The following is a 12754-nucleotide window of genomic DNA, read 5'->3' as shown; positions in this document are numbered from 1 at the left end:
TGCGATAGAGAGGTTGAAAGAATTTCCAAATGAAAAAATTAGCGAAGTACTTCAAATAAGTTTTGATGGACTCCATGATTTAGAGAAGGAAACATTCTTATATATTGCATGCATCTTTAACCATGAGAAAAAAGATGATGTGGTACAAATACTTAATGTTCTTGGCCTTCACGCTGGTATTGGATTGAACGAACTCATTGATAAATCTCTCTTGAAAATTATGGATGAGGATATAGTGTGGATGCATGATTTACTTGTAAAAATGGGTAGACACATAGTTTTTCGTGAGTACCCTAATGATCCTGGGAGGCATAGTAGACTATGGCATTACGAGGACATTGACAAGGTGTTGAAAAGAAATAAGGTAAGAGGTTTTTTTAAGAGAATTTGAGCTCATTGCCTATCTTCTTGTCCAACAAATTTGAAATTTGAATTGTTATGCTAATAATATATTTTGCAATTCACCAATTCCTTCTCAATTATCAGGGAACAGGTGCAATTCAAGCCATCGATATTTCAGGTATTCATCAAGCTGCAAAAGAGGCACGTTGGAACCTTGATGCCTTTTCGAAGATGGACAATCTTAGATTTCTTAGGATTCGTAATGTTTGCCTTCAACATGGCCCAAAACGTCTTCCTAATGATTTAAGAATTCTTGATTGGAGTAATTATCCTTCAAAATCTTTGCCATCAAGTTTCCAAGCGGATGAGCTTGTGCAACTTTGTTTGCAACATAGCAAAATTGAACAACTTTCGATACGAATAAAGGTAAATGTGTTAATCATACAACTCTCCTTTTAAAGTTCAATGTAGAGGTTTAGAAGATAATTATTTGAGCTTTTTTTTTTTTTTTTTTGGTGTGTTCTTCTAATAGAGTTTTGACAAGTTGAAGATCATCGATTTGGCCAACTCATTGAACCTGACTAAAACTCCAAACTTTACTAGAGTCCCAAATCTTGAAAAATTAGTTCTTGAAAGATGTAAGAATTTAGAGAAGCTTGACCCATCCATCGGAGTCCTTAAAAAGCTTATTCTTCTAAATCTACGACAATGCGAAAAACTACATTATCTTCCAGACGAGTTTGAAATGGAGTCTCTTGTGATTCTTGATCTTTCTGGATGCTTAAATGTAAAAAAAATTCCAAAATTTGTGGGGAACATGAAATACTTACAGCATCTTTCTCTAAATTGCACTGCTATTAGAGAACTACCTTCATCAGTTGAACACTTGGTTGGCCTTACTTCATTGACTCTAAAAGCTTGCAAAAATCTTGAGCGTCTTCCTATCACCATTTGTAGTTTGAAGTTGCTTATAGAACTTGATCTTTCTGGATGCTCAAAATTTGATAACTTGCCAGAGGACTTAGGGAATGCCAAAAGTCTAAAGGTGCTTAATTTGAATGGAACAGCTATAAAAGAATTGCCTTCATCAATTGGACGTTTGATTGGCCTTATTTCATTGAGGCTAATAGATTGCAAGAATCTCGTGTGTCTTCCTAACTCCATTTGTAGTTTGAAGTTGCTTGAATGTCTTGATCTTTTTGGATGCTCAAAAGTTGAGAACTTGCCAAAGAACTTGGGGAATGTCGAAGGTTTGAAGGTGCTTAATTTGAGTGAAACATGTATAAAAGAGTTGCCTTCATCAATTGAACACTTGACTAGCCTTACATCATTGACTCTAAGGGATTGTAAAAATCTTGTGTGTCTTCCTAACACTATTTGTAGTTTGAAGTTGCTTGAATGTCTTGATCTTTTTGGATGCTCAAAAGTTGAGAACTTGCCAAAGAACTTGGGGAATGTCGAAGGTTTGAAGGTGCTTAATTTGATTGGAACAGCTATAAAAGAGGTGCCTTCCTCCATTGCTCTCCTAAAAAATCTAAAAAAATTAAATATCCATAGATTTAATGAGACATCAACCTCATTTTATTCCCTTCCTAACATCATCGGCAGGTTATCCTCTTTGACATACGTGGATCTAAGTGGAAGTAATTTTCTTTCCCTTCCTGACATCATCGGTAGGTTATCCTCTTTGACATACTTGGATCAAAGTGGAAGTAATTTGGATTCCCTTCATGACAACATCGGTGCATGGGTTTCCCAAACATGGCGTTCTATTTGTCTGAGCAACAGTAGAAGGCCTCAGCTTCCTTCGCTGACGCTGACGCTTTCTGAAACACTTTCCACAGACATGCGAGATCACTTCAATCTCCTCAACAACGATCGTTATCAATTACGATTATTTGACCGTGGAAAACACTGTTGGGGATCTCCACTTGGTTTGGTTGTAACCTTGAGTCTTGATTATGAAACCCACCTTCTGCACGTTATTGAAGGAGTACAAATGACATCGGAGAATTAGTTTGGGATTTTTCGTTATGGAGATCGTAATCCTCTGGAGTTGAGGCACGGGACTACATCTTTTTCGGTTTACAAGTTCAACTTTAGAGTATCGGCTTGGAAGGAAGTGATAGACTTGGAAGATCTTGCTGTTTTTGTTGGTGATGGCAACTCCTGGTGCATTCCTACAAGCACTATCCTTTGCAGAAGTAATTGCATCTACTTCACAGATGACAATTGGGAGTGGCAAGGGTACACAGGAGTGGCATATGGAGGCCATTATGAGGATTACTTTAACATGGCACAGAGGGTTGTCCAACGCCTTCCATACGGTAAGAACAACCCTCTTTTTTATTCTCGACCAATTTGGGTTACACCTACCATGCTTTAGATGAGCTTTATGTCCGTTAGTTTATTAGCTTATCTACTTATGTACAACTTTTCAAGCCTTCTTTTCTTCTAGGTACCATTGTACTTTGATTTCTCTAATACCATTGGCTTAATTGAAGTCCCTGACTTCTATGGTGGCCAAATACAATTGGGCATTCTGGTTTGTAAGCAAAGACAGTCTTAAACTAATTTCTAGAATGTTAATGGTTGTGATGCTGTGAATTTAAGCAACTGTGACCCTATTTATCTTATGTTCTGGATTTGAAACAAAATCTGAAAATGCAGTTTAGATGATGTTGATCAGTAAATTATTCAAAGAGAACCATTAAAGAGTAGCAAATTAGTGTAGCTTGCTAATTGCCAACAAGCTGTTGGATTGATTTGCTTTCTTGCTTGAACATGAAACTCTGGACTAAAGCAGATGTAATTTTTTCTTCTTGTTAACAAAAACCAACCATCCTTCTAACATCTTCTCTAATGGCTTGAAAATGCCTTCTATCTTGATAGTGCCACCACAAATCCTCGTCATTCTTTGCAGTCATATATGGTAGATTGTAGCAGCCCAAGCAATCTTACATAGATTCCTTTGGAACCTTCTTTCCCTTAATCTCCTAGTGAAAGAACACAATTTGAAAACTCGATGCCATTATGTCCTACTGAAAACACTTAAAAGCATATGGTTTCTACTCTTAATTTGGCTTCTGCATCTCCGTCGTATCCCTAGTTTGCTATGCTGTATATAGTGGATAGTCTATCATTAACAGGCTACATACTGATAAATGAATGCTAGGAATATCATCAGGCAACCAAGCCATTTTGTGCCATTCATCCTAGGGTTTTCTTGTAAAAATCTCATTCCAAGTTGAACTACAAGTGTACTGACCTGTCTCAGAAGGAATCCAGTTCATAACACCTTCCTCCCCATGGTTTACTTGATTTTTAGAATTTTGTTGTTTCAGTTACTGCAAATCTATTTATCTCATGCTCTGTATATGAATTAATTGACTACTTGGGTTTCATTTTTGGATACATATAAAGAGATAGATCAGAATATTATTTAACTGAATCAGAAGAACAAAAAATCTTTCCTCCAAGCAAAAATAACAGCAGAAGGAAGACAAGCCAAGGAAAACACAAAAGCCGTAAATTTTACAGCCCATTTACAGCGACAGTGAGCTATTAGAGATTACAACTTACAAAAGACCTTGCTCACTCCTTTACAACGACAGGACTGCAATTTCTCTATGCAAAATTTTTAAATCTCCCTCCACTTGAATGCTTTGAAGTTTCTCTTCCTTAGCTATTTGCCTATTTCCTCAATCACCGTGACTACTTGTTTTTAGTCCATATAATATATAAATTAGTGAACCATGTTAATTGCCAACAAACTTTTGGATGGTGCCTGCTGTAGCTTATCAGGCATTCCATTTATAGTGATGGTACCAGACCACAGGTTAGATCCCCCTAGGTTGTGTGAAAAAAATAGGAACTTTGTACAAAAGAGAAAAGAAGAAGAAGAAGATGAAGAAGAAGAATTTTCTTCTTTCTCTAATGCCTTTCTAGCTTGGACCGGACTCAAATAATTGTCAACTTGCTCTTGGAACTTATCATAAGCATCAACCAGCTCTTGGGGCAATTGATCTCTAATGTGCCTTAAAGAGAGAAAGTCGCCTGCTGTAAGCATCCGATGCCATTCCCAACGCTCTTCCAAGGAAATCATGGACCAGTTCATCAGTCCAAGTTCTGAAGATTTCTCGAACCTCATTTTCAATTTGAAAGTCAAATTTAAACCCATCACTTTGCTTCAACTTCTTAAAAACATGCTGCAATATCTTCATCCCCAGTATCTTTCTATTCCTCTCTCTAGCATTTTTTAATTCTAAAGCTATAACTTCCTTCTGCCTAAGGTACTTCTTCCGTGCCCTAATTGCTTTCGCCGTCATGGGAGGATGCAAAACAGAAGGAGGAACTGCCTGTAGTTCCATACCTAGAAAACTAATATTCTCAGATACTGCACTATGAATTGCCATCTTCATTTTATCCACCCTCAAATCCAGCCTACATTCTAAATATTTCAAAACCCAATTCTTAAAGTCCATGGTCAACATATTTGACCCTGACGTTATCACTAATATTTCATCCAAATACCTGACCACATACATCTTCACTGGCTTATAAAACAGGCCAGACATCCAAACAAGCTGCTCTGATTTAAACTTTGGATTCTCCTGATTTTTTTGAAGACGCATATCTTGAATTTCTTTATCAAACCCATTAAAGTAAATATTAATCAAAATCGAACACAACCCGCTTTCTTGAGGAAACCCCCTTCCTAAGTAACAACCACCCAATTCAATTCCGACCACCTCACACTCAAACAACCGCTTTATTAAACCAATCAAAGAACCATCTTTTATTTTCTCTTCAATAAACAAACACAACTTATTTGCATGCCTATCATCAAACCTTTCTCTATCAAATGTGACACTAAACCACCAACTAGGATTCTCTACTGAGTTCTTAAGGTACCTAATGGCGGTGTGGCGTCCCATACCGACACGCCTACCATAAGAAAAAGTTACAAACCGTTCCTCATACACAATTTCCAATACCATCCTAATAGCTTCAATCAAAACCTTTAATTTCAAGTTGGGCAAGACCAAGGACTCACCTTTCATTCTTGAGGGCATCATTGTGACACAACAAGCTTCAATATCAAACCGATTCTCACAGAGCTGGCGGCCCATTTCTTCGATATCAAACCGCCTCGAGACCGAGTTGAGAAGGGACTGTGAGTCAAGGGATTTGAGGCCCTTTTTGGGTTGTGGAGCGGTGAGATTTTGGCAGGCAGTGAGGAGGACATTGGGTAAAGCAAGGACATTTGAGACAAGATAAGAGGATGTGCCATGTGAGTATTGAGTGAGAACTAAGGCTTTGAGTTGGGGTTTTGTGAGGGTTTCTGTGGGGTTTTGAGTTTGGGTTTTGGGGGGTGGAGATGGGTTTTGTAAGAGAGTTGAGAATAGTCTGAGAGAAGAGCGATTTGGAGACTTGAATTCAAGTGGGTTTATTCTTCTGAGGTGGAATAAACTTCTGAGACCTGAATTCAAAAGTATCTTTTACTTTCAAAATCTTTACCATCAAGTTTCCAACCGGATGAGCTTGTGCCACTTTGTTTGCAACATAGCAAAATTGAACGACTTCCGATACGAATAAAGGTAAATGTGTTAATCATACAACTCTACTTTTAAATTTCAATATAGAGGTTGGGAAGATAATTATTCTAACCCTTTTTGTTTTTTGGGTGTGTTCTTCTAATAGAATTTTGACAAGTTGAAGTTCATCGATTTGGCCAATTCACTGAACTTGATTATAACTCCAAACTTCACTAGAGTCCCAAATCTTGAAAAATTAGTTCTTGAAAGATGTAAGAATTTACAGGAGCTTGACCCATCCATCGGAGTCCTTAAAAAGCTTATTCTTCTTAATCTACGACAATGCTAAAAACTAATCTATCTTCCAAGCAAGTTTGAAATGGAGTCTCTTGTGATTCTTGAACTTTCTGGATGCATAAGCGTAAAAAAAAAAAATTCTAGAATTTGTGGGGAACATGAATACTTACAGCATCTTTCTCTAAATTGCACTGCTATTACAAAGCTACCTTTATCAGTTGAACGCTTGGTTGGCCTTATTTCATTGACTCTAAAAGCTTGCAAAAATCTTGAGCATCTTCCTAGGACCATTTGTAGTTTGAAGTTGCTTACAGAACTTGATCTTTCTGGATGCTCAAAATTTGACCACTTGCCAGAGGACTTAGGGAATGCCAAAAGTCTAAAGGTGCTTAATTTGAATGGAACAGTTATAAAAGAATTGCCTTCATCAATTGAATGTTTGATTGGCCTTATTTCTTTGAGGGTAAGAGATTGCAAGAATCTTATGTGTCTTCCTAACTCCATTTGTAGTTTGAAGTTGCTTGAATGTCTTGATCTTTTTGGATGCTCAAAAGTTGAGAACTTGCCAAAGAACTTGGGGAATGTTGAAGGTTTGAAGGTGATTAATTTGAATGAAACATGTATAAAAGAGTTGCCTTCATCAATTAAACACTTGACTAGCCTTACATCATTGACTCTTAAGGGATTGTAAAAATCTTGTGTGTCTTCCTAACACCATTTGTAGTTTGAAGTTGCTTGAATGTCTTGATCTTTTTGGATGCTCAAAAGTTGAGAACTTGCCAAAGAACCTGGGGAATGTCGAAGGTTTGAAGGTGCTTAATTTGATTGGAACAGCTATAAAAGAGGTGCCTTCCTCCATTGCTCTCCTAAAAAATCTAAAAAAACTACATATCCATGGATTTAATGGGACATCAACTTCATTTTATTCCATGCTAACAATTCATGATCCTGTTAATGTCAGTGGGTTATCAGCTTCATTAATATGTTTGTGTTTTCAGAACTACAATCTTTGGACAATCCTGAGTGATTTTGGCTCCTGGTTTTCCTCTTTGGAAACATTAGATTTAAGGGGAAATAATTTAGTTTCCCTTCCTTATAGCATTGGTGGGTTATTCTCTTTGCAAGACTTGGATCTAAGTGGAAATAATTTTGATTCCCTTCCTAACAACATCAGTGGACTCCATCATCTAAAAATTCTCGGGTTGAATGGTTGCAAGAGGCTTCAATCATTCTTAGGACTTCTGTTCTCTGGTTTTGTACATTCTAGCTTTTGTAACTCATTTGAGATTTTCAATTGGTTCGAACTGGTGTACTATATTCAAAGTGGCACTGTTTTTCTTGCTCTTGGAAGTGAAATTCCGAAATGGTTTAACAATCAAAGAATAGGTCATAAAGTGAACATACAAGTGCCTTCATGTTATGGGAGGGATGAACGGATGGGAATTGCTTTGTGCATTGTTTTGGTACCCAACAGTGCTCTATACGCTGGAGATTTTGTGATTACATGTTCATTTGAAGTTAATGGATATCAAATGAAATGTACACATTTATGTTGGGAAAATTGTGGTAAAATTGAATCGCATCAACTTGGTCTGCAATATTTGTCCCATTACAGGTTGTCCAATGGCTTTGATTCCGATTGGAAAGAAGTATGGAGTCAAAGTGATGCAAACGGAATCTGTCAAATTGGGATTGAAATATCTTCCCCGAACTTCGAGGTGAAGAAAATTGGGGTTCGTTTGGTATTCGAGCAAGTAGTTGATGATCCCGATCAACCGTGGATAGACAACAATGAATCTAGTGAAAGTGACATGGATGGCTACAATGACAACTGTGGAGAGACAACAGCGAATCTAGTGAAAGTGACATGGGTGACTACTATTGTGGGAAACCACAACTAAAGAGGATTTAAAGACTCGGAGGATTTATGACTGATTCTAAGGATTCTAGTTGGTGGGAAATTTTCAACTTCTTTGCCAGTATGTGATAATCTTTCTTCTTACTACTTTACAAGTCATCATCATTTTTTTTAGTTTTTTCTTTTCAATCAGGTTGTAATAAAACAAAATTTTCTTGTTGTCTTGTTTGTGAACTTTTGTTTAGTGAAAGGAGAGGATCAAACGTCCGAGAAACTTGAATCCATTCATGGAGGGAAGAGGGATAGTTACCAAGACATTGAAGATCCCAATCACAGTTAAGCATCAACAGCAGGACACTCTATGAAGATCTGGGTGATCTCCGCCATAATCTTTGCGATTCAGCCACAGAAGGTTGCAGAAATAAGCAACGCCGTGATGAGGAAGATGGGGCTGGACCCAGTGGAGAAGCCTACTCTAACAATGAACCACATCCAAAGACTTGGAGGATGTATGGCTGACTCTAAAGAATGAAGTATTAGGAATGTTTTGACTTCTTTGCCTGTAAGTCATCATCTTTCTTCTTGCTATTACAGTTAACAAGTCTTGATGTTCTCTTTTATTTTTTGGGGAGAGGAATTCAATGAAATGAAAGTGTGGGTTTTGATTGTCAGGTTTAAATTGGCATGATAAAAAATTTTAATTTGTCATAGGTATAAATTGGAGTACTTCTTTTTAGATTTTTACCCCTTTTTTGAGAGAGGGAAAAAAGAAAGTTCAAAGTATTTTGCTAGTTAACATCACCTTTTGGCATTCACACCCCAATCACCACAAACTCAAAAATTAAAATCATTCCATATCCCTTTTTTTTTAAAAAAAAATTTTCATCAGGTTTGATAATACAAATATTTTTCTTGACTTGTTGGGGAACTTTTATATAATGGAAGGAGAGTGCTACTATAATGAGGATCCACAGCCAAAGTGGATTCAAAACTCGAAGGATTAATGGCTGATTTTGAAGAATCTAATGAAAATGACCTGGAAGGCTAATCATTTGCTGTTCATTACCTGTAAGTTATCATTTTTCTTCCTACTAACTTCAAAATATGGTGATACTTGTACCTTAGTGGCACCTTTTGGCACTCACATCCAAATTGACCCAAACTCAAAAATTAATATCTTACCGTATCACTTTTTTTTTTATCAGGTGGAACTAACACAAATTTTTCTTGTTGGTGAACTTTTATTTAATTAATGGAAGGATGGGATCAAATGTCTGAGAAGCTTGAAGCCTTTGCCAAAGTGGATAGTTACAGGTATTAGCCAAGTAGCTATGCTCCTCTCACACTCACCTTGGGCTCTTGCAAAAGTGGTCAAGGACCCAAAATGGTCAAGCATTTAAATTAACTGTCAATTGGCTCTTATTATTGATTAAATCTGTTTTTTTTTTTTTTTGGGTGTCCTGCAAATGTAATGCTCTGTTAAACTTCTAATGACATACAGATATAAATCCTTCCAATCAACGTCTTCTTGTTAACACAAAGTTACCATCCAATACCTCATTTGGTTGGAGATGTGTAATGGAAGCTAGAAAGGTTGCACAGTTGAGCTACTGTTGGAAAATAGTGATGGAAGACAGGTTAACATCTGGGAAGATAGGCAGCTGCTGACACTGAGTACATTCAGGGTGGTTTTACTAAGAAATCCTCAATCTGCAGCAAACTGTGTGTGACTTGCTGGATGATAATACAAAGACTTGCAGAAGGATTGTTCTGGACAGGTTGTTCATGCCACAAGAAGCTGCTGTCATTCAAAGCATTCTGTGAAATTCTCAACATTTGTATCTTTTGGTTGGGAGCAAAATTTGGAGATTTTTCAGTTTGGAGTGCATATGATTTGTCAGACCACGAGGCAGTGTCAGGTTTAGGAGAGGCTTCAAACAATCTCTGCTCAACAATTATGTAGCAGGCACTGTGGAAGGCCCAGGTTCCTAACAAGATTAGAGTTTTTCATGGCGTGCTCTTCGGTTTATCCTGCCAACAAAGCCTCATCTATTCTCCAAATGCATCATCTCTTCAGTAACTTGTGAGCAGTGTAATGAAGTTCCTGAAACCAGTTTACATGCTTTGTGGTCTTGCCCAATGCCCACACGCCAAGAAGGTATGGCAATTACTTGAAGGCATAAAGTTTATCCCACACTAGCCTTATCAGAACTGGACTGATCTATTCTCTGGGATGCTGCACCACAAGAATACTTTCTCACTGAAACTATTTCCCACTCTCTCATGGCAATTATGGCTGCACAGAAACGGAGAAAGATTTGGGGAACCAGGAATACAGGCAACCACTTTGGTATATATAGGTATGGAGATGCATGAACACTACTTGGCTGCAAAATTTCGTCTGGGATACTGCAGAAAGTACATTTCCTAATATGGAAGCCCCCTCAGTTACCTTACACCATGGTAAATATTTCTGTAAATGTTGCAGTGATTAGGGATTTCAATGAAAATTTGGTTGCAGCTAAGGTTGAGGTGATTGTGGGCCAATGCTGGCTGGAGGCTCATTTTGCAGGATTCTGGCATGCCCTACAATTGGGTAAAAACGGGGACTTCAGGAGGTTCAACTTGAGAGCCACTTAAGTATTGCCAATTTGCCATTGCTGCTTTTAACATGGATTCCCCAAAAACAAGTTACCTGAAATGCTCTGTTCAACAAAGTGAAACTAGCAATATCTAATTTTAGATACTGCGAGTTTAATTTTGTGGACAAAAGCTGTAATAATGCTCCTCTAGTTTTAGCAGATCTTGGATGTAAAAATTGCGCCACTGAGATTTGGCTACTTGATAATTTTGTGAAATGCAATATAAATCCTGCCGCTTTTATTTTATATATATATACATAATCACATATTGATATTTGTCTTTCCAATGTAACGGTTTATTATATTAAATAATTTTTGTTTTTTTTTCTCTCCAACAGTGGCCACATATAATGTTTTTTTTCCCCTTCCCGGTATTTGGCTCTCTTATTCATATTGAGAGATTTCAAACGGAAACTTCGCTTGGTTCAGATGTTGATTTTGGACCGTGATTTGCACACCAAATTAGCTATGCAGGGTGCTCTCCAACGATAGAGCTAATTTAATCCCCCATTTACTACAAATGGCTTACTTCTAGTCTCCACCGTTGGTTTAAGCTCTCTCTTTATGAAGACTACATAATCCCTCCTCGGTTCTTATCCCTTGGCGATGGAGAATGGCATTCACTTGGTGCCATATATGGCTACACAGCAGCACCTGAGGCCTGCTTACATACCACAACCCTAGAGATTTTCAAATCCACTGATTTTCTCATACAATGATGTCTTCCCACACAAATTCTTGGGAATTAATTAAGCAGCACTTCAATTCTTTCCAAAACCAGACAATTTAAATTCCTCCAGATACTATGAAAAACCTTACAGCAAACTAGTTTCTTATGCCTATAGTTGCTTCAAGATTTCCATTTCCCATTCAAGAAATGCAATATAAATAAATATCTTCAGGGTGGCTAGGTACCATTCTCATGCCAATCGACACAACAAGCTTGAACAGTGAACCATCTCAAGCTCTACTGGGGTCTGGTATCTGTTCCTGGCTAAAGCAGAGACCACTCCACCAATTCCTTGCTCTAATGCAAATTGAATCTGTTTCTCATGTTCATCTTTTGGGAGCAAAGGGCAAGGTTATTGATAAACTCATTTAATAATCCTCAAATCCTTCTCATTTCTCGTAACCATTTTCTGCACACAGTATAGTATAGTGTCTCTTTGAAACCACATTCCTTCTTTAGGTACCACATTTCTCCAAAACAACTTATTATTGATATGATATGCCCACTCTTTCCAATTTCATAGGGAATGGAAATTAAATATTTCAAACTAAAATAAAAACCTTAATCATATTTTAAACACCAACTTATATATTTTTGCTGTCTCTAAAGAAATACCAACAATAAAATAACGGCCCCGTCTATAATTGGCAATTGCCACCATTTTTCACTTCACTAAGTCAGAGTTGAGCTTATTGAAGTAAAAATGGAGAACACGGCAATTCTAAAGGACTGGGTTCGAGCGAGTCTGAGTCTGACTCGGAGAAAACCGGAACCATCACAGCTCCTCAGCTCCAGGTTCTCTTCTTTCTTCTGTCTCTTTCGATTCTCTTTTTTCTAGATCTTCTGCCCTCTTTTCTATATCTTTTGCCCTTAAAACGACAACGTTTGACATTTCCTAATTCAATTATTCAAGTGAGTTTATTTATTTATTTTTTTGCTGAATAGTTTATTTGTTCTACTGAGTTGCATAAGAGAAGTGGACGTTTGGATTTTGGAACCATCACTTTTGAAATTGTACCTGACAAGCTGGCCAGGTCTTTGCAAATAGCAAACTTTTTTTTTTTTTTAATTTTTATGGTAAATTACATTTTTTTTAACCCATATTTTATATCGGTTTTAAATTACAAGTTACAATCAACCTATAGATACCGAAAAATTAATCAAATATTTCACATTTTATTACCACAATGTTCACCCTTTTAATTCTCAAAAAAAAAAAAAAAAAAAAAATGTTCACCCTTTCATCTAAATTGAGATTATATTAGACAAAAAAGCATAGTTACATTTGCACGTTACTCGTGGGCCCACAACACCAATTGAAATCTACTTTTATAAAATTTCTAAATTG

General features: G+C 37.1%; 1 protein-coding gene, 1 long non-coding RNA gene and 1 pseudogene across 2 annotated transcripts; 2 read left to right on the top strand and 1 right to left on the bottom strand.

Moving 5' to 3' along the window:
- The window catches only part of LOC115951470, an 82433-nt pseudogene extending 76251 nt beyond the window's left edge, over positions 1 to 6182 (bottom strand).
- Positions 6183 to 6258: 76 nt separating this feature from the next.
- Positions 6259 to 8077, top strand: LOC115951469 (disease resistance-like protein CSA1). Its single transcript, XM_031068671.1, has 2 exons — positions 6259 to 6774; positions 6908 to 8077. The coding sequence occupies exons 1-2, from the start codon at positions 6259 to 6261 to the stop codon at positions 8075 to 8077; spliced, it is 1686 nt and encodes a 561-aa protein (XP_030924531.1).
- Positions 8078 to 10305: 2228 nt separating this feature from the next.
- Positions 10306 to 10922, top strand: LOC115952936. The gene is made up of 2 exons (XR_004083600.1): positions 10306 to 10394; positions 10556 to 10922. It is a non-coding gene; the product is annotated as an uncharacterized LOC115952936 (long non-coding RNA).
- The last annotated feature ends 1832 nt before the right edge of the window (positions 10923 to 12754 follow it).

The sequence above is a fragment of the Quercus lobata genome, chromosome 7 (assembly GCF_001633185.2).
Source record: "Quercus lobata isolate SW786 chromosome 7, ValleyOak3.0 Primary Assembly, whole genome shotgun sequence".
Taxonomy (NCBI): Eukaryota; Viridiplantae; Streptophyta; class Magnoliopsida; order Fagales; family Fagaceae; genus Quercus; species Quercus lobata.
Note: the sequence above shows the minus strand (reverse complement) of the source record. Positions and strands in the feature narration are given on the sequence as shown.